General features: G+C 47.0%; 1 protein-coding gene and 1 long non-coding RNA gene across 14 annotated transcripts in view; one reads left to right on the top strand and one right to left on the bottom strand.

The window, feature by feature from the left end:
• Positions 1 to 25014, top strand: part of ALPK2 (alpha kinase 2) — a 148343-nt gene that overhangs the window by 31051 nt on the left and 92278 nt on the right. For 2 of the 13 annotated variants that reach the window (XM_027069066.2, XM_053205762.1), the window contains exons 2-3: positions 15980 to 16107; positions 19773 to 19890. In XM_027069066.2, coding sequence (XP_026924867.2) covers positions 15999 to 16107; positions 19773 to 19890 — 227 coding nt within the window. In that variant the 5' untranslated portion in view covers positions 15980 to 15998. Of the gene's footprint in view, positions 1 to 255; positions 546 to 761; positions 1529 to 2758; positions 2919 to 11435; positions 11573 to 12392; positions 12474 to 14207; positions 14302 to 15979; positions 16108 to 19772; positions 19891 to 25014 lie in introns of those variants that run through there. The other 11 variants (XM_053205766.1, XM_053205761.1, XM_027069063.2 and 8 more) reach the window with 11 other exon arrangements.
• LOC113602282 (uncharacterized) lies at positions 4396 to 6322 on the bottom strand. Its single transcript, XR_003423676.2, has 2 exons — positions 5803 to 6322; positions 4396 to 4975 (listed from the first exon to the last, which is right to left on the bottom strand). It is a non-coding gene; the product is annotated as an uncharacterized LOC113602282 (long non-coding RNA).

The following is a 25014-nucleotide window of genomic DNA, read 5'->3' as shown; positions in this document are numbered from 1 at the left end:
TCTCTCCCTTTATTTGGAAAGATCCTCTGTGAAGCAAATCCAGCTTTAAAGAAAACCAACCAAACCTACAGTCACCAAGGGTTGGTAATTTCTGCATTTGGTTGCAAGTCATTATTTTAGAGACTCTCAGCTTTCAATATTTTTCTTCTCGTATGAAGATAATACTGAGAAACAGAACACATCAACCGTATGCTTCTTGACGTTTAATAATTTTAGGTGATGAATCTTGTGAAACATTTCATTCCATCCAGGTAGAATGATGCACAGTTTGCTTTTGACGGTTATACTGCCCACTACAGAGGGAATATGTCTAGGTATGTCCCTTTCAAGGTCACCCACTCAGCGCTGCTAATTTTAGCCCTCTCAGTGAGCGTCCCTAAGAAGTTTCTTTCCAAGCTGTCAGTTTCCAGGTGTGGCACATGAAAATACTTTCCCAGAGAGGCAAAGCAGTGACAGAATAATGCTTCTGGATTTTTTTAAATCTTCCGTCTTGGATTTGGACAAAATTCAGGAAAAGAAATGGCCACGCTACAGATTCTACTTTGGTACGTAACAGGAACGATTCTCAACAGTTTGGAAGGATTTATGGTATCTCTTCTACGGTTTTCTTCTGGTGTTCCTCTAATGCTCTTCTTACTACTATAATCAAAATAGGAAGGGAGAGAGAGAGAGAGAGGGGGAGAGAGAGAGAGAGAGAGAGTGTGTGTGTGTGTGTGTGTGAGAGAGAGAGAGAGAGAGAGAGAGAGAGAGAGAGAGAGAGGCGGGGGAGGACGCTGTGGGAGGAGGGGGAGGAGGGTGGATCCTGCCTGTGGCTTCTGCGTTTTTCAGAGAACTTCAGACGACTGCAGCACTCGTTCTAAACAAACAACACAATGCCTCTTCTTTTCACCTTGGCTCCACCCCCTCCACCCCGTCCGTCCACGGGTTTCCTACGTGTACTTCAGATGCCTGCTAATCTTGCTATGAGAGCTGCTGGTGTTACTCTCAAAAGACTTTATCCGGCAGCAAGATCCTGCCTTTTTAAGAGGCAAGCCACTAACCCTGAGGTCCTGCACAATCTTGCAGAACGCTGCTTGGTGTCCCGAGCCTCTGGGACAGCTCGTCTGGGTTTCATCAGCTCACTGGGGCTGCATTTCACCAGGCCCCTTTGCCAGGGCCTCCCCGGTGGCGTCAACAAGGGTCACACCTCCTGCAGAAACAGCCCTCAAGTTTCATCACAGTGATGCTAAAAAATATTCTCCAGCTTCAGCAATGACCTAGTTCATTCAAGGGCAGGGGGAAAAAAACGTCTTCTTCCAGAACTTCCCTGGGCACGGAATTTTCCCTCTTAGGAAGATAGGAGCTTTCCTGGAAACAGACCCAACTGTGCTTTGACCCGAACATCGAAAAGACCCTGAACCCCGTAACTCCTCCGAATCTCCCCAGTCCCAGGAGCAGGGACACCCAATCAATGCCTCCCACACAGCCTGGGGAGCCCACAGCCGAGCCAGCCCTCCTATCACGTCTCTTGGACAAAAAGTATTGAAAAGTAAGTATCTGGACTTTGGATTTTACATGAAGAATGGCTGTGCTTTAAATAAGTAGTCGTTGGCATTTTCTGCAATACGGAACAAAGCAGGTGGTTTCCTTACGAAATACAACAGGAGGAAACACGTCGGGGCTGTATGGCATATTTGGCTAGCCAGGGTTTTAAAGTGGCCAAATTATCGTCTGTAGTTTAGATCCATTCAAACCCTTTTGTAGAAATGATTATTTTTTATGCCCGTTTATTGTGGCCCGATAGCAATTGAAGTAGATTCTTTCACATCCTGGCTATCTCGACAATTAGAAAAATCAGGCACACAGGATGATTCAAAGGAGTGGTCCGCCAAGGCTGTGTAAAGTAACATGAAAACCTGAGGTAATTACCCAGATGACTCAGGCCCCAGATCCTTCGGCCTGAAATATTTGAGCATTTTAGTCAGAAGTTATTTGTTTTGCTTGGACGGTATGAATGATTGAAAATCCCTACCTTCTGGGTAGACACAGCAGTATCTCGTCTGGCAAATGGCTGAAAAGCTATCAGGCATTTCAAAATGGCTGATGCAGACATTCACCGAATCATTCAAGAGATCTGCTTTCCTTTCCTGTTTCTTTTTCAAAATTGTGGTAAAAACACCTAACATGAGATCTACCCTCTCAATGAATTTTATTTTATATATATACATATATATGTATACACATATACATGAACATATACATATGTATATACATATATATATATATAATTTATCGTCAGATTGGTTTCCATACAACACCCAGTGCTCAATGAATTTTAAAGTGTAGAGTACCGTATTTTTAACTATCGGCATGATGTTGTACTTGTTAAATAGATTCCTTAAAAACGTAAGGCAAAAGTCAATCAAAAAAAAAAAAGCCATCGATAAAATGGAACCACTGTTACGTTACATTTTGGTGAACACATCTAAACTTTAAAACCACTGATTAAGGGTGTCAGTTACAGACATCTGGCACTCATTTAAAAATAGATAAAAGCAAGAACAGCATTTAGTGCTGCTTCTGCTCTGCTATTTCCCTGCCCCAACCTTTTCCTGAAGTGAAGGTATCCTTCATTTTTGAAGCTTAACTAACCAGGAATGGTAAGAGAGGTTTTTTTTTTAAATAGCATCCCAGCTAAGGGTAAATTGCATGAGCTTCACTGCTGTTAGGCTTTGGAGCCCAAATCCAGGATGTTGTGAGCGACCTTCTGAATCAACAGGTTGACAAACCCTGTATCAACAAGCACTGATGGTCAATAACCACGTTCAGATCTTGGAAGTCAGGATTTCAAACAAACCGAAGCAAGTCTGCTGCCGACTGACACTGGCCCCTTGAAGTTTCTGCAAAACACTCAATCGCAATTTGGGGAAGACTCTTAGGTAGGGTGGAATTCATGCTTTTGTCAGCTGCAACCCGCCCCCTCCCCCCGCCCCAATCTAATTCATGTTTTAGCACCCCATGCACACCTACAGCATGGACATCAGCCTGCGTTAGAAGGGCGCAGCCAAACTGCTAATCTGGGCGGACGAGTCACATTTCCAATCAAATCCTGACTTTAGCACAGTTTTTCAGCCTGTCTGAACTCCAAGGTTCTCATCTATAAAACGAAGGTACCAACATCCACTTTGACAGGAATGATGGGGATCGCACGTAAATACACCTACGGTATCTGTCCTATCCTCGCTTTTCCCCAAAGGCCAGTTCTTCTCCTTGGTTAATTAAAAAGCTCCCCCTCCCTCCCTCTCTCTCTCTCTCTGTCTCTCTCTCTCTCTCTCTCGCTAAAATTTCTGAATGCTTTCATTATATAAACTATTAAAGTAGTGGAAGCTACATATTTTTGACATCAGTCCAATGATTATTTTTAGAAAAATTTTTAATGTTTTTTTATTTTTGAGAGAGAGAGAGAGAGAGAGAGAGAGAGAGAGAGAGAGAGAGAGAGAATGAGCGGGGGAGGGGCAGAGAGAAAGGGAGACACAGAATCCGAAGCCGGCTCCAGGCTCTGAGCTGTCAGCACAGAGCCGGACGCAGGGCTCGAACTCACACACCGCGAGATCATGACCTGAGTCGAAGTCAGACACTCAAACGACTGAGCCATCCAGGCGCCCCTACTTTTGTCTGAAAATAGTTGATGATGTATTTAGCATCTGAAAGGAGAGGTAGAGATTTATTAACGTCATCTGATACTTGTCAGTGTATACCAGTACCATATTTATTTTATTTTATTTTATTTTATTTTTTTAATTTTTTTTCAACGTTTATTTATTTTTGGGACAGAGAGAGACAGAGCATGAACGGGGGAGGGGCAGAGAGAGAGGGAGACACAGAATCGGAAACAGGCTCCAGGCTCTGAGCCATCAGCCCAGAGCCTGACGCGGGGCTCGAACTCACGGACCGCGAGATCGTGACCTGGTTGAAGTCGGACGCTTAACCGACTGCGCCACCCAGGCGCCCCTACCAGTACCATATTTAAATATGAGTTTTCATATCCCATAGGAATGGGACGTAGAGGTAAATCGAGGCACACAAAGTGGTGTCTGTGCTAATTATGAAAATAAAGGCGCAAGTCCAGTTTTCCTCAAAGATTCTAGTGGGGCCTTGCATCAATTCCCTTTCTGCTTGGACAGAGCCATTGTGGAGTGAGGGGATGTGAGAACATTCTGAAACGGACTAGCCATGGGGGGCTGAGCAGAGACAGTAGCTGGGTAGGCATCTCAGGAGCCATGGCTGGAATTTCGTGGTCAGTGGTGAAAGTTCATAATGACCTGGGTGCTTCCTTGTTCTGAAGTGAGGGTGAGTCAAGCACAGAGGGACGGAGCATTCCAGAATCAGAAGCAGGCCTCGTGGGACAGTTCCAAAGAATTTTATCAACATCTTTATTATTGCACCTGTCTTTCCTGAGCTATGCCACAGCTTTTGCCCGGGCACATCAGAGAGGCTTGATAAATTCTTTGCTTGGGTTACTCACAGGCTCACAAGGAACCCTGTTATTCTTGGCTAAATTCTGCCAAAAAGGAAATCTAGAAATTCAGAAATATAAAGAAACTTGAGAGAAAGTAAGCATGACATCTTAGGGTTGGCAACAGGAAAGAATAAATACCCAACTTCCGTGAGAGAAGAGGGCATTCAAAAACGTGTAGAGCCCTCAATGAGGTTGCAGCCGAAATGCACCCTCCTGGCACTGACCAGGAGACTAGGGACATCAGGTTGAAGAGACGGACACCGGTTGAAGGAGATGTCAGTTCTGGAGAGTTCGTTTCTGAATCCATAGCACTCTACCCCTTCCACGGCCATCGCTTCCATGGCCGCTCCCAGCACATCTGGGATGCACAATTCATCTTCATCTTCACTTGGACTTCAGTCCTGCTCTTGGATCACCAGGCTCATTCGCTCCTCAGTCAGTAGTTTCAGATCTTCCTCTAGTCCAGTGGTTCTCAAACTTTAAAGTGCAACAGAATTGAGAGAGCTTGTTAAAATGCAGGCTACTGGGTCCACCCCCAGAGTTTCTGATGCAGAAGGTCCCAAGAATTTGCATTTCTGACAATTTGCATTCTGACAGGTGATGCTGATAAACCGTTGTTTTAGGCATTTCTTTGGCCTGTAACTCCTAAGGAGAACCTGTTTGCACCGTTCTTTTCAATCACTAAACTTGCCTGCTTCTCAAGAGGTGTGGGAGGCCCAGCCACAGCATGCTAGTGCTGGGGAGAACACAAAAGATAAACCCATGAGTTGTCTTGCAGGCGGACATCTCAGGGTGGAGTGTGTCTGTGGGGGATACTGGGTGTGGGCAGGACACACGGACCTGAATGGCCCATCATTTGGGTGGGTGCTGTTTTTTTTCCAGCGGAGGCTCTCAGGGCAGTCTTCAAGGACAAGCTAGCACGTGAGCTGGGGTTTGAAATCTGGTGGGCGGTGAGCATATGGACCAGATGGAAGGTGGTCTTTCTGTGTAAACAACAACAAAAAGCAAAACAAAACATGAAGGGCAGAAAGAGACAGGAGGGAACGGAGCTCAGAAATTCATTTGGTTATGCTAGGCGTCCCCGGAACTTTCTTGGCGAAGCATTCTTTGGTGAAGCCGTCTAATCTTAAATCCTTCCCTTCTGCCTGTCTGACACAGAGATCTGGAAAGGAGGGCCCGTGGTAGGGATTTCAGGCACCATGGGCCAGGGAGGGGAAGGTATGGATGCCTCGGTAGGCTTTCTAGAAGGAACAATCAAAAATCAACTCAAACTCGCTTAAACAATAGCAACGGCGGGGACTTACTGCTCACACAACTGAAAAGTCCAGAGTTTGGTCAGGACCTTGGTGCCGGTTCTCCGCATTTCTGGACGCTCTGCTCTTCTCTGTGCTTTGGTTTCAACCTCAGGCTGCCTTCCCCACACTCTCAAATGGTACTTAGCCTCCCCTGGGGTCGGTGTTCTTTTTCCTGTTTACAGGACAGCGAGGGACCTAAGCTTTGCACTGATTGGATCAGCCCTGAGCGACTTTCTAGAGGGAGCTGCGTGCTGATTGGCTTAGACTTAGGTTAACAGACCAATCACCGAGCAAGAGCGCTTGATGGCTTTGGACCAGTCAGAGCCCAGGAAGCAGGAAGGGCGAGAGCACCTCATCCCCGGGATTGAGTGATGGGAGAGGCGTTGGGGAATGCATCTAAGAGGACAAGGCAAACGGCCAGTTGGGGGCGGTACTCCTTCCCTCCAAGGCGCACTTTACTAAACACAATTAGATAATGGATGATAAAAAATATTCTTCAGAAATCAAGGCAAGTGGAGGCGAACCCACAAAGTTTTCTCCTAAGACCTTCTGACTGGCTGGGGGAAGGCTGGTGGATGATGGTGGCCGAGGTGACCCTGGCACTCGGCCCAGCACCCTTTCCCTGTCCCAGGCAGGGAGGGCACGGAAGGGAAGATAACTTTTCCCAAGTGCTCCCCTATCTGCCTGAAATTCCACAGCCCTTGGTCCAATTTGAAATAGACATTCATTCCAAAGAGGGACATGGGGGGCCTGGGAGAAAGCAGGGGACAAGAGGAGGAGGGCCCAGAGAGAGAGTTTCTTCAGCACACAGTGAGAACTCTGATGACACATGCCTGGATGGGACACAGCCTTCAGCCCACCGCATTTAACTTCAAACCAAAGTGACGTTAACCAGTTAATCCAAGGCTAATCCCCGGCAGTCAGTCTCATTAACTCCACTATCGTGCTCTGTATGTTGATAGCATCATGATCTTTGCTTTCTTCTCGGTCTTTCCCTTGAGGGAGGACAAGGATGAGCCTGGCAGAGGGATGTATCCTTTCAACATAGTAAACTGAAAATCAGAGGCAAGAATCATGGACTCTGCCACTAACAAGCTGGGTGACCTTGGAAAAGTCGCTTAAGCTGCCCGTTTCAGGGGCACTTTTCAACTGTAAAATCAGGGAGGTACTCAACTCTCTCACATGTTTCATTTAACCTTGAGCACCCCCCCCTTTTTTTCCCACCCTTCCTTAAAGAATTGGAAACCGTCACAGATTTTATTTTACTTATTTATTTCTAAATGTTTATTTATTTATTTTGAGAGAGAGAGAGAGCAGGGGCGGGGCAGAGAGAGGGAGACAGAGAATCCCAAGTGCTGACAGTGCAGAGCCTGACATGGGGCTTGAGCTCATGAGCTGTGAGATCATGACCTGAGCAGAAGTCAAGAGTTCCATGCTTAACCAACTGAGCGACCCAGCTGCCTCGAAACTGTCACGGATTTTAAATAGCGGAGGAGAGGACTACCAGTGGAAAGACTCTATTCTACCTTAAAAAAACAAAAACAGGAAAAAACAAACAAAAAACCTTCAAGCAACTCCCGAGAACAGAGCCAGAAGCAGCCACAGCCCATGTTCACGATAAATAGGTGCCAGGCACACTCTCAGGCACACAGAGTTACTCACAAGTAACACTGTAACAAGTGAGTAAGAGTTACTCACTTAAAAGTTAAGCTGTATTTGTTTACTAGGTAACTTATATAAATTTAAAATATCCAAAAGGTTATGTAGAGACAATCACTGTCCTTAACAGCCCCCACCCACACTTCCTTAGATACTGGGGTCTCCTGGCCACAACCCAGTTACCAGTTTCTTGTGTGTTTTTAGAATTATTATGTGTATAAATAAGCATATTAGAATATTCTTCTTGCTTATACAAGTGATAGCATACTCTATGCCCTCTTCTAGATTTTATTTTACCTAACGTGTCTTGAAGATTATTTCATATCAATGCATACAGAACTGCCTTGTTTATTTTTCATGCCCACTGCTGTTCAAAAGAGAAAATTCCATTCTAAACTGTAACCATATTCTTACTGATGGCCGTTTTGGTTACTTCCAATCTCTTGCTGTCACAAGTAATGAATGCTGCAGTGAACACAGTATGTGCTTATGAAATGTTTGTCTCCTCCATGCCTCTCTTTTAAAAATTAACTTTATGGGGGCGCCTGGGTGGCTCAGTTGGTTAGGTGTCCGACTTCAGCTCAGGTCATGATCTCACAGTTTGTGAGTTTGAGCCCCGTGTCGGGCTCTGTGCTGACAGCTCAGAGCCTGGAGCCTGCTTCAGATTCTGTGTCTCCCTCTCTCTCTGCCCCTCCTCTGCTCACGCTCTCTGTTTCTCTGTCTCTCAATAATAAATAAATGTTGAAGAAAAAAAATTAAAAATTAACTTTATGGAGGCACGTATTGCATGTTGTATAATTCACCTTTTCTAAGTGTTCGATTCAGTGATTTTTCGTAAATGTATCAAGTTGTACAACGATTGCCATAGATCAGTTTTAGAACGTTTTCATCACCCCAAAAAGATCCCTCGTGCACATTTATGGTTGATTCACATTTTCCCCACTGCCTCCGTCTCCAGCAACCACCTACTTTTGGTCTCTATAGCTTCTTTGGGACATCTCATATAACTGGAACCATACAACGTGTGGTCTCACATGTCTGGCTTCTCTCACTGGAATGTTTCTGAGGTTCATCTATATCGTACCACGTATCCACGCTTGCTCCTTTGTATTGTTCCACCATATTCTACGGTATGGCTACACCACATTGTCTATGTAGGCACTAGTTGGACATTTAGGTTATTTCCAATGGACATTTAGGTTATTTCCAACTTTAGGTTATTATGAATAATCCTGTTAAGAACATTTGTGTGCAAGTCTTTGTGCAGACACGTGTTTTCATTTCTCTTGGGGAGACACCCGGGAATGGACCTTCTGGGGCTCTTGGTAAATTCATGTTTAACTTTTCCAGAAACTGCCAAACTGTCTTCCAAAGTGTCCGTACTGTTTTACATTCCCACCAGCCATGCTTGACGGTTTTCTCCATATCCGGGCCCACACTTGGCTGCCTGTTTTATTATAGTCATTCCAGTGGCTGTGAAAGGCTATCTCATTATGGTTTTAATCTGAATTTCCATAATGACTAAGGATATTGAGCATCTTTTCACGGGCTTATTTTTTGCCCCTGTTTTTTTTTTTTCACATATAACCCTAAAATCACACCCAAGTAAGAACACAGTGCTTGAGTTCCAACAGCCATGTCACTTGCAGGCAGTGAGGAATGAAGTGTGTTACATCAACGCTTTAAAGTTACCTTAAGCTTCCAGGTCATTATCTGTGAAATGGGAAAGAACACCAGCGCTGGTAGCTTTGCTGTAAGGATTAAATGTGACAATGTCTCTGAAGTGTCCAGCCTGGGGGCTGACACACAGAAGGGACCCAAAACATATTCATTGTCTTTCTCCCTGCCTGGCTTGCCCCCTCCCCACCCACCTCCCCCAAATTCCCAGAATGCATCTTTGGGCTGCGTACTCTGCCCTAACTACCACGGGCCAGTAGGCGTGGCACCCAGATCTGTAGTAACTCAGACGGCAAATGTGGGAACCCAGTTGCCATTGAATTAGGCTGGGTGATCGGAACTAATCCCTCCTGTCCCCCGTGAGAACTCACTGTGACAGCTGGCTTTCCTGCTGGCTCCCAAGGCACCGGTTACCCATTATCTGCGTGTGGGCTGAGAGCGCCTCCCTGACCCCTTGGCAACAGCCTTCCTGTGGACAGCAGCCACACCACCGGCTATCTGTATGGGACAGATTAGCCAAAATAAAACTTGGCGTCAGTCAAGGGCTTTAAACACTCAAAGCACTCTCCCATAACCTCTTGCCTGGTTCTCTACTTTGAGAGGAAGGTATTTCGGTAATTTTACTGATGTTAGTGATAGCAGCTAACACTTGTAGCGTTCTTAGTATGCCATTTAGAGGAGCTTTATCCGTAGTCCCTTAATTTTCCTACCAACGAAATGAAGTAGAGACTGCTCTCATCCTAGTTTTACGGATGAAGGAATTTAGAGCAGAAGTAAGCTAGTAAGCAGCAGGGCTCAGATTTGAACCCGGGAACCCGGTCCTTCATCGCCACATCCTTCTACTCTTCTGTGAGGGGCCCTGCCCATTTTGGAGTATCTATCAAAACGTAACATGTGAATGTTCTTTTATCCAGCAATTCCATTTCTTGGTATTTAGTCTCGACAACCGCTGAGGTGCCCAAGGAAGCATTTAGCAGGGTGAAGTTTCTTTGGGACACACTTGGAAGTCTAAAAAACTCTAGCCTAGCTATGTGTCATCAGTACAAGAACACACAGATGAAGCACACTTATTGCCGCGCTGTGCAATACTGATGTCACTGAGCAGTTTTTAAAAAATGATGCAGCCCTTTATGGATTGGACTGACATTGGAAGATTGCCAAAGCTTATCACTAAGATAAGCCAGCTGGCTGGGAATATACCCAATTCAATGCCATGCATGCAACAAAATTGTGTATATATTTAGATGACTATATAACGTACGTGGATAGAAATTATATATATTTATATATGTGTTATATATATTATTAAAATATATTTGTATATAAAGATAATAGAGATATAAAGATCTATTTAAAGTTTATGTATTTATTTTGAGAGAGGGAGGGCAGAGAGAGAGGGAGAGAGAGAATCCCACGCAGGCTCTGTGCCATGAGCACGAAGCCGGATGTGGGGCTCAACCCCATGAACCGTGAGATGGTGACCTGAGTGAAGATCAAGAGTTGGACGCTCAACCGACTGAGCCACCCTGACACCCCTATATATATATTCAGATGACTACACACAGACCTGGACAGAAAGATGCCTGAAAGCCTGGCAAACACTTCCTCCTGAGAAAGTACTGAGATGAGGGCCAGTGCAAGTGGGAGACTTTGCTTTTATATGTATTTTTGCAAATAGGGACGAATGCATTTAGAATCTGTGTAATTAAAGGTAAACCGATTTCTTTTAAAAAAGGAAGCGACCACAGCTGAAAAACAAAATAAAGTCATGCACATCTTGTGTTCTTTCCAGTTAACATGTTACCTCCCCAAGGTGTCTGTGAATGCCACTGCAGCTCCCCCCGCTAATATCAGTAACTCGATATTGGTTGCCCACGTCTAGCTGAGAATGAGAAATCGGTCTTCAAGTGTTCTAACCTTCAGAGGAGCCATGAAACCTGAACCACGGCCTGACTTAACTGTCCTCTCCCTTGTCGTCAGCACAGCCCTGGCTGGGACACCGTGGCGGCTGAACTGTCTCTGTGGGTCACATAGCACGGTTGTCAGGGTTGTCACCTGTGGGACTTCACCGTCAGGAAGCAGTCACGTGGAGAGGCGTTGCAGATGACACATAAGGTCCCCGGTGTCACCCCAATTCTTGTGGAGCAGTTTTGTCCTTTCTTCCCTTTCTGTCCGTAGCAGTGGACCCTGGGAAGGGGAGGGGCCATGTAAATTACTCTCACAGGTGAATGTTCTACCAGGAGAAATTTTTAGACATTAATTGGTATATCGCCTTAAAAACAAATTACTGTGGTAACCCACAGCAGAAAAGGAAATTGAGGAAACCAAGTGACGCCTTTCCTTAAAGCCTGCTGATTACCACCTTGAAAACGAGTTATGTAGCACATTCTCCCTATGCCATTTACATAGTTCTCTGCTTTTACAGATGAAGAACTTTGACCAGGTAAGTGGCAGAGCTAGATGTAGATTCGTCCCTGGCAAGTGACAAAGCCTGCATTTGATCCTCAGTCCTATGATGCTTCCCGGTCAGGAGAATTCTCCAGCCCCCAGAGCCCTTCTCTTGCTACCCTCCCAATTGTCTGAGTAAGCGTCCTGGGAATGTGGAGAGCCCAGGGGGTCCTCCTTCTGCCCCGACAGCTGCTCCTAAAAGGGCTGCAGAATGACGTAAGGAGGACTGAATCCCGACCCACGCCACAACACGGTTGTGTTGGAAACATGTGCTAAGAGAAAGAAGCCAGCCACAAGGGACCACATAGCATTTGATCCTGTTTATTGGGAAATGTCCAGGATAGGCAGATCCACAGGGACGGAAAGTAGATTAGTGGTGGTTGCTTGGGGCTCTGTGTGTGTTTGGGTGGGGGGTGGGGAGGGATGGGAAGATAAGGACTTGAAAGCCAAGGAGAATGGGATTCTTTCTGGGGAAATGACAATGTTCTAACATTGATTGTGGCGATGGTCGCACAACTCTGAACACACTGAAAGCCATTGGACTGCGCACTGTGAGTGGGTGGATTCTACGGCGTGTGAATTACAGTTCATTAAAGCTGTTTGAAAACAAAGCGTTGCAGAGCCATCCGCCTCGCTGTCGGTCAGTTGAGCTAGTGGGTTCCACTGAAGCCACATTTTTTTTTTTTTTTAAATAATTAGCAAGCACTACATTTTGTGCCAGGTGCTGTTCTAAGTACTTTACAGGCAGTAGTAACTCATTTCATCTTTATAACAACCTATGAAGTATACAAAACTGTTTTGCCTCCATTTTACAGATGAGGAAACTGAGGCACAGAGAGGCTGGGACACACTTGCTGACGATGCTAGTAAGGAGTGCAGCCAGAATGTAAACCCAGGTACCTGACTCTAGAGCCCTTAACGCCGGATGCCGTGTTGCCACTCAAAAATGATAAGTGGGGTGGGGGTGGGGGCCTGGGTGGCTTAGTCGGTTAAGCGTCCAACTCTTGATTTCATCTGAGGTCCTGATCTCACGTTTGTGAGATCGAGCCCTGCGTTGGGCTCTGCGCCGACAGTGCGGAGTCTGCTTGGGATTCTTCCTGCCTCTCTCCTGCTCACATATGTGTGCAAACATGGACACGCTCTCTCAAAACAAATAAATAAACTTAAAAAAAAAAAACACCAGTAGATGAGGTCACAAATACAACTTGCATTTCCAGTTGTGAAATAACCGTAAACATTTTAAATTGGATTTACATTCTGTTCTTTTTGCCCTATGCCTATGTTTTAGCCCTAGAATTGTTCAATAATCCTGAGAAGCATCAACTTTTGATCTCAAGTCAAATCCACAGCTCTAGCTCCCATCACCTGCTCAGACGTCTGAAAGGGATGAGCAAATACATTGGCATTGACCGAAACGCTGCCTCTTTCCACGTGTTTGCCGAGTGGGGGGAGGGGCAGCATTTCCTTAGCAGTGAAAGGACAGCAAGTTGCCATTCATTTCCTTGGTTTTCTGAGCACCGTGCCCTGGTCTGGCTTAGTCATCTCTTCCTACAGGGATTCAGCGGCACTCGCCAAGTCTTCTGTAAACATCGCCATCCTTGTGCAAGGTGGCTGCCGTGGAAGTTGTCCCCTGGAGTTATTTGCTTTTGATACTTCTTTCAGCCTTGCTGAGAGCAGTCTTTCCATTAGGCATTTCTGTGACTTCTAAGTAAATAATAATGCACGTCAGCTTTGGCCTTTTTATACCTGTTGGAACAATCACGTAACGTCTAAATGTACGTATCATGTAATCTGTGTCTATTTGCCGTCTTGCAGATGAAGTTTCTTTCTGTTCTGTGCGACTAACTTACCATCTAGACCAAGAGGGACTTAGGACAGTTTTATGGGACACCTGTTAACCAGGGACCCGATGGGGTCCAAATTGCACAACTGTGTTTAAAACGTCCTATAACCAAAAAGTGCTGGAAATGCAATCCAAGACTTTTTTTTTAAATGCTTATTTAGTTTTGGGAGAGAGAGAGAGAGAGAGAGAGAGAGAGAGAGAGAGAACAAGTGGGAGAGGGGCAGAGAGAGAGAGAGGGAGATGAAGAACCCAAAACAGCTCCAAGCTCTGAGCTGTCGGCACGGAGCCCCATGCGGGGCTTGAACCCACAAACCGTGAGATCACCACCTGAGCTGAAGTCGGACGCTCAACCGACTGAGCCGCCCAGGTGCCCTGCGATTCAAGTCTTTATTAAAGAATGTTGAGAGGGTTAGGGGAGCCTGGGTGGCTCAGTCGGTTGAGCGTCCGACTTGAGCTCAGGTCACGAACTCGTGATTTGTGAGTTCAAGTCCCGCGTGGGGCCCTGTGCTGAGAGCTCAGAGCCTGCTTTGGATTCTGTGTCTCCCTCTCTCTCTGTTCCTCCCCCGGTCATGCTCTGTCTCTCTCTCTCTCAAAAATAAAGACTAAGAAAACACCAAAAATGTCGAGAGGATCCAATTAACAATCATAGCATCTCTTTCTCAGTCTCTGTGACTCAGTCTCCCCCGCATAACCCCGCGGCTTTTCAGACTTCTCTCCCAGCCCTTGTGCTGTGTTGCAGACCCAAGCGGTTGTCTTTCTTGTTGATGCAAAGATACTTCTTCTTCAGCTTTACCGCTCTTTCTGCCCGTTACATGCATCAGCGGACGCTCAGGTCAGAGCAGAGTTGCTTCCTGTGCACTCCTTGTGAGGAAAGGAAGGAGGTGTGTTCTCCTAAATCAGTTATTTCTACCCTGCTATTCAGAAAGCTTGGGTGCGTCACATAGGGGCAATTTGGGAATGCTTTTTTGTTTCCAAGAACTACACTTATTCTAGACAGAACACCTTGAGATTAAGGAAATGCTGTGGGAACATCAGGGGTTGCAGGAAAGGCCTCAAAGGGAAGGAAGAGCTGGCAGAATGTTCCAAGGGCCGCGTCTACCAGGCAGGGGCAGCCTTGAGGTTCCACAATGTGTGCCCCACACGGGGGCCCCATGCCCAGAAGGCTCCCAGCGCTCAGGGTGGCGCTCTGTTGTTCCCATCTCGAATGTCTGAATCCTTTTTGCACAAGCAACTCATTTTCAGCTTGAACCAGGTCCTACCAAATCGGAGAATTGGTTCCAAACGGTTAAGAAGCTGTTCCACCCATATGGAGAAGGGTTTCCCCTTCTACGAGACAGTTGTGGCCATTTAGATCCAGCCTTTTCTGCCAAGAGCTTAGCTCGCGTCTGCTATAGGACCCTCAGCATCCCCAGAATCACCATTTGCAGGTCTAAGTGCCTCCGCCCTGTCCGTGCTAAATGTATCCGATGGTGGTGGGAGCCTTCCTCCTCCTGAGCTTCGTGGCATGTGAGAACAGCTCACCAAGCGAAGGGGAAGTGGGAGCTGCCTGTTTGGATAGAGCGAAATGTTATTTCCAAGCATGGGGCTCTCCAAAGAGTGCTTTTGACAGGGTGGTGCCAGCACGGTACGTGGAGGGTAGAGTGGAAAGGGCCCTCTGGGTTCAGACAGACCTGTGTTCTTAAGGCTGCCACGCATCTGTGTGGGTTGTGCACTGCACAGCTCCGGGGACGGTATCAGCCTGCACGGCCACGAAGGACGCCCCAGGGCAGCAGCCACTTGAGCTGTGTGATCCTGAGCAAGTTGTTGAATCTCTCTGAGCATCAGCTTTCTCATCCTTAAGATGCAGGAGGTGTTAATAACCACTCAGGCAATTTAAAAGAGGTGAAATGAGATTGCATACGTGGTGACCAATCAAGTGTTAAATGCCTGCTTGTATCAATGAATAAATACATGCTAACTCACTGCCCTCCTGGGGGCGCTCCTCCGGAGCTCCAAGGAGCACTGCTTGCCCAGTTTCAAAACACCTCTCCCCCCCCCCCCCCCCGGAGATTCATTTGCATTTAACTAAGGCCTCTTTTTTGGAGGCGAGGAGTGTGCCTACGCACTTTTTGAGTCCCATGAAGAGACTTTGAGGACAGAAAGAAAGATGAGAGAGACGTGACACTGGCTGTGGGCTCAAGCAGTTCTCGGGGTGGATTAGTGGTTCTCTGCTGGGGCTGCCCTCCCCAGGGACACTGGAAATGTCTGCGGACACTTTGGATTGTCGTGACTCGGGGGAGGGGTGCTGGTGGCACCCGGTGGGTCGAAGCCAGCGGTGCTGATGCTACGATGCACAGGGCAGACCCCACAACCAGACATCCGGTCCAAGGGCCAGCAGCGCCGCAGGTGAGAAAGCCCGCCCGAGGACTTCGCATCTGCCCACCAGCCCAAGTGCCAGTGCCCGGCCTCCGACGAGCCAGGGCGTGCTCCTTCTGTCCCTAAGGGCCACTAAACGAAACTCCCAGGACAGTCAGAGGAGCCCCAGAACAAATGTTGATGTCAGGGATTTGTGTTTTTCAGATTCACGAGGCACGTAAGGATGACAGACTCAGGAGGGCCCCAGAGGCGCACCCTTTGTTTTCTATCTACGTTGCTTTCCCAGAAAGTTCCTGAGAAGTCAGATGCCGTGCTTCGCTGCATGATATCTGGTAACCACCAGTGGCTCATTCTCCTCTGAAATCTCCCTGCGGACCCGGGTTTTTGGCTCACAGAGGCATTATTAAAAATCATTTGTGGGGCGCCTGGGTGGCGCAGTCGGTTAGGCGTCCGACTTCAGCCAGGTCACGATCTCGCGGTCTGTGAGTTCGAGCCCCGCGTCAGGCTCTGGGCTGATGGCTCAGAGCCTGGAGCCTGTTTCCGATTCTGTGTCTCCCTCTCTCTCTGCCCCTCCCCCGTTCATGCTCTGTCTCTCTCTGTCCCAAAAATAAACGTTGAAAAAAAAAATTAAAAAAAAAATCATTTGTGAAAATGGCCTGGGAAGTCTGTTCTGAGTAACCAGTTGAACAACTAAATCCTCTATGATTTTTCCCCCTCCAAGGGTTTCTTTGAGTGACTTCCTGGATATAGCCTAGTGATCTTTTTCACTTCGCCTTGTGGTTCTGGGTTAGGCGACTCCCGCCCTGGTTATTTTTTCAGAGAATCCATTCTTAATTTCCTGTGTACATAGGAATGTCGTGAGTAACTTTCCTTCAGTCGATTTATTGGAACCTTCTTGATCACTCATTCCTTGATATCCCCCAAACCAGCTACATACATCCCACTGCCCGCCTTCGTCGGGCATGCTGGTCAGCAGTGAAGAGGTAAAAACCAAGGCAGGGGTGCCCAACGGAGGAGGAGCAGGGGGCTGGGATTCTCCCTGGACTGGAGAATGAACAACCCAGACCTGACCCCAAATTGGTGCCCCGGTGGTAAGAAGGATTTCTTATTAAACGAAAATAATAGAAGCAAAATAATTGGGTCAGGAAGTGGTACCTTGTACCTTGTGGATTGTTTCCTTTCTTGGACTGTGTCTCTACCTTCGAAAACATAGAGGCACCAGTGGTCTTTCCGGAGGGCGCACAGAAAACTCTTCTCCCCTGAGATCCCTTTTTCTAGATGGGGAGAGGAAAAGAGCCAGCTTCTGAAATGGCCGTGCTTCCTTAGCTGAAGTCATAACAAAATCTCATCTCTGGTCTGGGTGCTGGGGTGTCCACCTGTGAGTGAGTTCAGCCTCTTTGAGGCCAGAGCCAAGCCCCCATCTTTCTTGGCATTGGGCCATAGCCATTCAAATAGAGGGACGGACACACGTCCACCACTAAACCTCCATGCCGTGGCCCCCATGTGTCCTCAGGAAGCCCCAGTGTTTGGACATACCCTAAACTTGGCTACCGGTCCCCACGCACAATGGTGAAACATTCTGGAGGTGGCTCTCCATGTGTGACCTGCAGGTAGGCTTAAAAAAACAAGGGTAGGATTTTGGGGCGAGGTTTCCAGCAAGTGGAGGGAGAAAAGAGAACCACCCACAAAGGTACAAGATACCACTTCCCTGTGTGAGTCTCATTTCTGGCTGATTATTCAGATCTATACTGCACAAGAGGAAAAAACCAGTCAGCCGCTAAGAAACTGGGGGCATCAACCAGCCCTGATCGGTCTGAATGAAAAAATTGGAGTCCAAGAGATTCGAATGAGTGTCCCGGGCCCAGCTCATGCACACTTTATGTACCTTCTTTTAAAAAAAAAAGGAGTCCAGGATATACAAAAAAGGAGGAAGGAGAGGATTCCTGAGAAGGAATCTGAGAAAGCCGACTGAGAGGGGGACAAAAGGCTAAGAACAGGCAGAAATGAATTGTAACCCCCAACCTCCTTGGTGGTTTCTCAGGGAAGCTCATTTTTGGTGCTTTAGTCACTTGCCCGGAAGGGACTCAGCCAAACCACTGGGGAAGAAGGGTGTATCCTTGCACGTAGGTCTGTCTGCTCCTAATTCCGGGGACCAAGTAGTCAGGCGGGCGCTACCTGAAGGGGGAGGCCAGGAGGATCACCCACATTCGTGGTGCTGGCACAGAGGTAGCCTAGCTGGGAGACGCCCCATCAGACAAGACACAGGGAGGGAAGCAGGGGCTCTGAGCACCATCAGGACGGGTCCATGGTGCAGGGCCCAGAAACACGTGGGGTTCTTCTCTTCGTGGTGTCTGGGGCTGCTCACCAAAAATCCTGTGGTAAGTCAGACAGAAACACAAGAAGGATGGATCTAGAACACTGTTTTGTTTCCCAATACTGGGCTTTCCTCCTGTAGACAGGGCACATTTGGGTACGTTTTCAGTGTTACGGAGGCTAGGGGGAGAAGCTCATTGGGACACACTGGAAACCTTCCTTCGCGGTCACAGGGGTAAAAAATCCCAAGGGGTGAATGGAATTCCTGGGGGTTTCACCAGATTAGTCCATCAGATCTGGTTACCGATCACAAGGGCAGGAGGAAGCCCTCCTGAGGGAGAAAGCGTAGGGCAGTTTCTGTGACGACACCAGTCAGGTATGCACAGGACCGGCCCGGAAATCATACACGCCTCATGAGGGGACTAATCCACTAATGTGCTAATCCACTTTGTTCTTCCCTCTTCTGTGCCATGGCATACGCTCAGCTCTGAGCGCCGTTTAAGGATACTTCTCCACAGGTACAGTGACTTCCGTGCAAATAGGAAATGAACATTTCAATGGTTTTATTCAATTCTTTGAGTAAAGAGGGAACCAGAAAGTAGGAACATTAGAGGAATTAGATATTTATAGGCAGTTTAATAAGGGAATGTTAGGATAAGATTGCTGGACTAGGTAAAACACCGGTTAATGTCCTGTAGGGTGATAAGCCAAGACTTACGGGATTATCTTTTCTGCCAGGCAGGGATTATTTACGTCTCTGTTGGATAAAAATCTACAAGTTTGTATGTAACTTCACTAAATCTGGGAGTTTAACCATTTTTTAAGTTTATTTATTTATTTTGAGGGAGGCAGAGACAGCGTGAGCAGGGGAAGGGCAGAGAGAGAGGGAGAGAGAGAGAATCCCAAGCAGGCTGCGCCCTGTCAGTGCAGAGCCTGACGCGGGGCTCGAACCCACAAAACCGGGAGATCATGACCTGAGCAGAAACTGAGAGTCAGATGCTTAACCGACTGAGCCACCCAGGTGCCCCAAACTGGGAATTTTAATCAGTGGTAATCGTCAAATTAAACGATGTATATTCCCCTAGGTGATTCTTAAATGGACCTTTGTCCCCATTGGACACGGAAAGAAGATATTATCCACATTTTTTCCTCATATCCAAGTTTTAGATAATTTTTCTTTTTAAAAAAATGTTTATTCATTTTGAGAGAGAGAGAGAGAGAGAGAGAGAGAGAGAGACAATGGGGGAGGGGCAGATAGAGAGGGAGAGAGGGAATCCCATGCAGGTTGCATGCTGCCAGCACAGAGCCCGACTTGGGGCTCGAACTCACAAACCGGGAGATCATGACCTGAACTGAAATCGAAGAGTTGGACACTTAACCAACTGAGCTACCCAGGCGCCCCTAGATGATTTTTCTTAATAGCTCCTTAGGGTTAGGGACAGCATTTCATTTTGTATGCCTCATCCACACCCCTGCACAGGATCATCTCAGGTACATAGCTTGCTCAATAGTGCTTATCGGACGATGCATTTGAATCGATGAGAGAGATTTTCCAGTTCCCCAACTGACATAGTTCAGCATGTCCATCCCTATGGCTTATTACTCACTCCTATTCATTGCTTTATGATTTTCTTTTCTAAAAATGCTTACTGCAATAGGAATATTCTTCTGTTGTCATTATCAGGTCAGCCCAAGCCAGAGGTAACTTGGTATAAGAATGGTCGAGCCATAGATGAGTGTGGCATTGTTTCCAGTTATGAATTCTTCCAGAATCAGTATATTCACCTGTTACATCTCTATCGGTAAGTAGACGTGCCTCTGTGGACTGTTTACAAAGGTCCCTGCATTGGGTCATGTGCCGGTTGTACCGGGTAATGTCAAAAGATTGATGGGGCGCCTGGGTGGCTCAGTCGGTTAGGCGTCTGACTTCGGCTCAGGTCACGATCTCACGGTCTGTGAGTTCGAGCCCCGCGTCGGGCTCTGGGCTGATGGCTCAGAGCCTGGAGCCTGCTTCCGATTCTGTGTCTCCCTCTCTCTCTGCCCCTCCCCCGTTCATGCTCTGTCTCTCTCTGTCTCAAAAATAAATAAACGTTAAAAAAAAATTAAAAAAAAAAAAAGATTGGCTCCCCTTTACTTTTTCGCATCCTAACATCAGATGCCATGAGCAGGCATCAGGCAAGGCGTCCAGCTGAGCTCCTCTAATTGGCTTCTTTGATGGAATTACAACTTTACCTAGAACTTTATTTGAAGTGGTCCACCCATTTTCATTCACTGAAAGAGCTTTTCATTTAACCTTATTCCCTCTGGAAAGTCAAGAAACACAACATGGTTTTGGCAGTCATTCAATCTCTCTTGAGTAGCAATGGAAGGAAGAAGGAGTGGCTGGCCATGAACCCACAGCCCATTGGTGATGGACAGAAGGCTGAAAACCATGCCTTCTGGCTTTATTGTAGGAAGTCGTATGGTCTCGCATAGTGGTTTCTATTCTTTTTTGTTTCCCCAAGAACCATTCGGATGAAATCAGGAAGCTCCATGTGTGAGGCAGAGAAAATGAGAACTGCTTTGGTTGAGGGTGGGTGGAGAGTCTTTGCTCTTGATCCCCAGTTGTTACTGAATTGGTCACAGTGTTCCTTATGGGGACTGTGAGGAGTCCAAGGTCTGCAGAGTGTGGTATGAACATGACTGGGAGGCATGCGCATGTGCTGATAGACTTGGGTTTGAATTCTGACTCTACTGTTTTCTGTCTGTGTGACCTTAGCCAGTTATTTAACTTCTCCCAAACTAAATTTGTTGATCTGCAAAATAAAAGGAGTGCTGAGAGAATTAAATGATTTTATGCTCGTCAAGTTCTTGCTGTGTAGTAGTTATTCAATAAACACTCGCTTCCTTATCTTCGTATCCACTCTTTTGTTTCAAAGTATTCCCAGAGATCACTTTATCACATTGGAAATCCTTGACTCAACTGTCTTACAGAATAGCTAACCTGGTATTCAAGATGCTCGTTTATTCATCTACCATGTAATTCTTTTTTTTTTTTTAATTTTTTTTTAACGTTTATTTATTTTTGAGACAGAGAGAGACAGAGCATGAACGGGGGAGGGTCAGAGGGAGGGAGACACAGAATCCGAAACAGGCTCCAGGCTCTGAGCTGTCAGCACAGAGCCCGACGCGGGGCTCGAACTCACGGACCGCGAGATCGTGACCTGAGCCGAAGTCGGCTGCTCAACCGACTGAGCCACCCAGGCGCCCCTACCATGTAATTCTTTAAACATTATTCATCAAGCAACTGTAGTGGCAGCCATTTTGCATAATGCTGGGAGTAGAGATGAACAGCATAAACGTTGTGTATGCCCTCATCAAACCTCAAGTCCAGTTCCAGTGTTGCCAAGGCCTTCCCCTCCCCCCTCTTCATCCCGTTCCACTTAGAATCCATCTCTACGGTTCACAGTAATTCTAGTTACCCATGGCTCTGTCTAGCCTCAGACATTCTCTTCTCTTTTGCACAGGCCCCCCTTTGGTGTTTATTTATTGCTCAGGATTGACAGTTCGGTAGATTTGGGCCTCCAAGGTGCGGGAGACTTCTCTGTCTCACACTAGTGTATCCCCTAAGGAGTGGTACAGTGCACCATAAATATTTGTTAAGAGGATGAGTGGAGAGATGTTGTATATATACCATACATATATGTGTTGTTAATTTAGATCAGCATTGGCAAACTTTTTCTAATTATTTTTTATGTTTATTTATTTTCGAGGGAGAGAGAGACAGTGTGTGAGCAGGGAAGGGGCAGAGAGAGAGGGAAACCCAGAATCTGAAGCAGGCTCCAGGCTCTGAGCTGTCAGCACAGAGCCCGATGCGGGGCTTGAACTCAAAGACTGCGAGATCATGACCTAAGGTGAAGTTGGTTGCTTAACTGACTGAGCCACCCAGGCGCCCAGCAAACTTTTTCTATAAAGGGCCAGGTAGTAAATATTGTAGGCTTTGAAGGCCAGATGGTCTCTCTCACAGATACTCAGCTCTGCCATCATAGTATAAAAGCAGCCACAGACAATATGGGTTTTTTTTTGCCGGGGGGGGGGGGGGGGGGAGGGGCATGGCTGTGTTCCAATAAAGCTTTAATTACAGGAACAAGTAGGGGGCCACATTTGGTCTGTGGGCCATAGTTTGCCAATCCCTGTTCTAAATGGTAAGATCCTTGAGTATCTACATGCTACCTACTTCTTTGTACGTTTTCCACTCTTGCCTTTGTCCCCCTGAACATTCAATCCGTATTTCTTGATTGATTAATTTTAGTCTCGCACTAAGCTAAAATATTATACCCACTTTTTTAGCCAGAAGAGAGGCTTAATGAGTATTCTTTTACTTATGGAATGCCATTTAAGAATTGTGGTTTGTTATTTGCTATTTCTACAGGACCAGGAATGTAGGGAAAACCTGTGTTTGTAGGGTAAGGGAGTCAAGGGGTGGAGGGATGAGAAGGCCAAGATGACACCCCGGGGCAGGCAGGCCGGTTAAAATGGGAAGAGAAATTTAGGAAGAGAACTTGAGCCGTGGACGGGGCAGGGAGTCCTCATTCTCTTCGCAGAAGTCCAGCGGGGCTGGAACAAATCAAGACTTGAGATGACAGAATGTATTCTTTCCAAACTCCTGTTCTGCCATTTGGAAAAGTAACCCACCAACTGGGAAAAGCATTCGGTCCTGGTATAAGGAATTTTAGTGGGGCCGTGCACTAACAGATGTGGTTGCATTTTTGTGTTTAGTAGTAAATGAGCTTTGAATGTTCTAACTTTTTACAGCAGTCCTGGACCATAGCTGCCCATTAACATTACCTAGGGAATTTTTAAAACCCCCTAATGCTTGGCCTTCAACTTTGACTAACGCAGTCTGGACCCCAGATGATTCCAGTGTAATTGCCCAGGATGAAAAATTCCTTACATCCTAAAACACTCACCTGCAAAGCAGTTTGACTTCTATCAGTATGTTAAGTGCCGGTTAGGAAAACGAATGTTACTTTGTGCAAATGCCCTTCAAAGATTTAAAGTGGGTTGTTAGTTATAATACTGGTCTCAAATTTTCTTGCCATTATGAGGTCACCAGAAGCCACCAGATTAACTCATAGTTCCCCAAAGGAAAGTACTTTTTAAACATCTACCTGAGTTTAGTCTTTGGGTCATTAAATCTGCACTCTTAGGTACTGAAAAGCTCTTGTTCCTGTGTTTCCCACGTTTTTGTTTTTGTTTTTTTTCTGGGATGGTAAACCTGATCTGCATTTCTGCTTTGCGGCCAGGAGCTAATTAATCGGCCTACTGATCTTCCCCCTTTCCTCAACCGGGCAAGAGTGCCTCTGGGTCCTCCTGTGTTCTCCTCTCATACCCCTCTAATCTTGTAACACCGTGTACTTTGGACAAGGGAGAACACTTGGAGGAGATTGATCAGTGCTGTTGTGACCTTTACATACCACAGGTCAAGTGTGCTTGGCAGGCAGGGGAATGGAAAGCGGGGAAAGCATTCCAGGGGACAGAGACATCAATAACAGCATGATTGGCGCTGTACCGTGAAAACGTTTTTTTTTTTTTTTGTTTTTCCAAAAGACGTGGGGGTGGGGAGGAAATGCAAATGGATGTTTTCTACCTCAGGGAAAGCAAGTTGGAAGGAGTGCGTATACAAAAGAGGAATTGTGGTCTGTCAGGAGCACGGTTCAAAGAAAGACAGGTGAACAACAGATAAAAATCTGTCCAGGAACCCACACCTAGGGCGAGACACTCCTCTCCACAGCGAGGAGGCCTCTCCGTGGTCATGATCACGTCCCGCTGTGCTGAGAGAGCACAGACTGCCAGAGACGCAGGAGGGAGGGTGGGTGGGCTGGGCAGGAAAGCGTGGATGGGGGGGGGCTGCCCTCCTCAGCTCACCCCTACAGATGACCTGGTGGTGGGGACAATGGCCGGGAGAACTGCCCGGTCACCATGAGCCCCCCCCTCGCCCCCCCCCCCCTGCAAATTCATGTTCCCCTGGAACATCAGAATGTGACCTTATTTGGAAACGCGATGTCTTTAGCTGTAGTCATTTGAATTAAGGTGACATCACCATGGATTAATGTGGGGTTTAATACCATGACTGGTGTTCTTATAAAAAGGAGAAAACAGACACAGACAGAGGGGAAATAGCTGTGGGAAGACAGGCAGACACCGCAGTGATTCGGCCACGAGCCAGGAAATGTGCGCACTGCCCACCGCCACCGCCACGGCCACCAGAAGCTTAGGAGGGGGCGAGGAGAATCTTCCTTAGAGCCTTCAGAGGGAGCATGGCCTTGCCCACACCTTGATTTTGGACTTCCAGGCTCCAGAACTGTGAAACAATAAATTTTTGTTGTTGCCATTTGCCGACCTTGACTTCTGTGATAACACGTAGCCCTGGCTCCCAAAATACCAGCTGAGTTCACCTGGGCGGCCTGGGAGGCAAGGGGGCAAGGGAGCAAGGAAGATTTTTCCAAGTATGCCTCAAACTGGATATCGATTATTCGAGATTTTGATGGAAAAATCGATATGAAGGTCTCCTGGGTCCCTTGTGTTTTACCCCCAGGGGACATTTGGCAATGCGTGGAGATATTTTTGACTGTCACAGCTGCAAGGGGTGCTACTGAGTAGAGGTTAAGGATGCTGCTAAACGTTGGACATTGCTACGTCGCTAAACGTTGCCCTCCCCACCACAAAGGACTCGGCCCCTCTCCCACTGTGGTTCTCCAGGCCCACTGGTCCCTTCCCTGCAGGGGACAGCACAGCACTCAGATGCCCGGGAGCTTCGGGGACAAAGCCCTGGCTCCTGAAAACAGCTGCTCTTTTCTGGAGTAGGTCACTCTCTCCCTGCTGTTTCCACCCCAGAGGAACTTTCCCAGAGGCCTTCTTTGAGGCCGCGGTCAGCACTAACGCAA

Source organism: Acinonyx jubatus, chromosome D3 (genome assembly GCF_027475565.1).
Source record: "Acinonyx jubatus isolate Ajub_Pintada_27869175 chromosome D3, VMU_Ajub_asm_v1.0, whole genome shotgun sequence".
Taxonomy (NCBI): Eukaryota; Metazoa; Chordata; class Mammalia; order Carnivora; family Felidae; genus Acinonyx; species Acinonyx jubatus.
The sequence above is the reverse complement of the archived record's forward strand: the minus strand, read 5'-3'. Positions and strand labels throughout refer to the sequence as shown.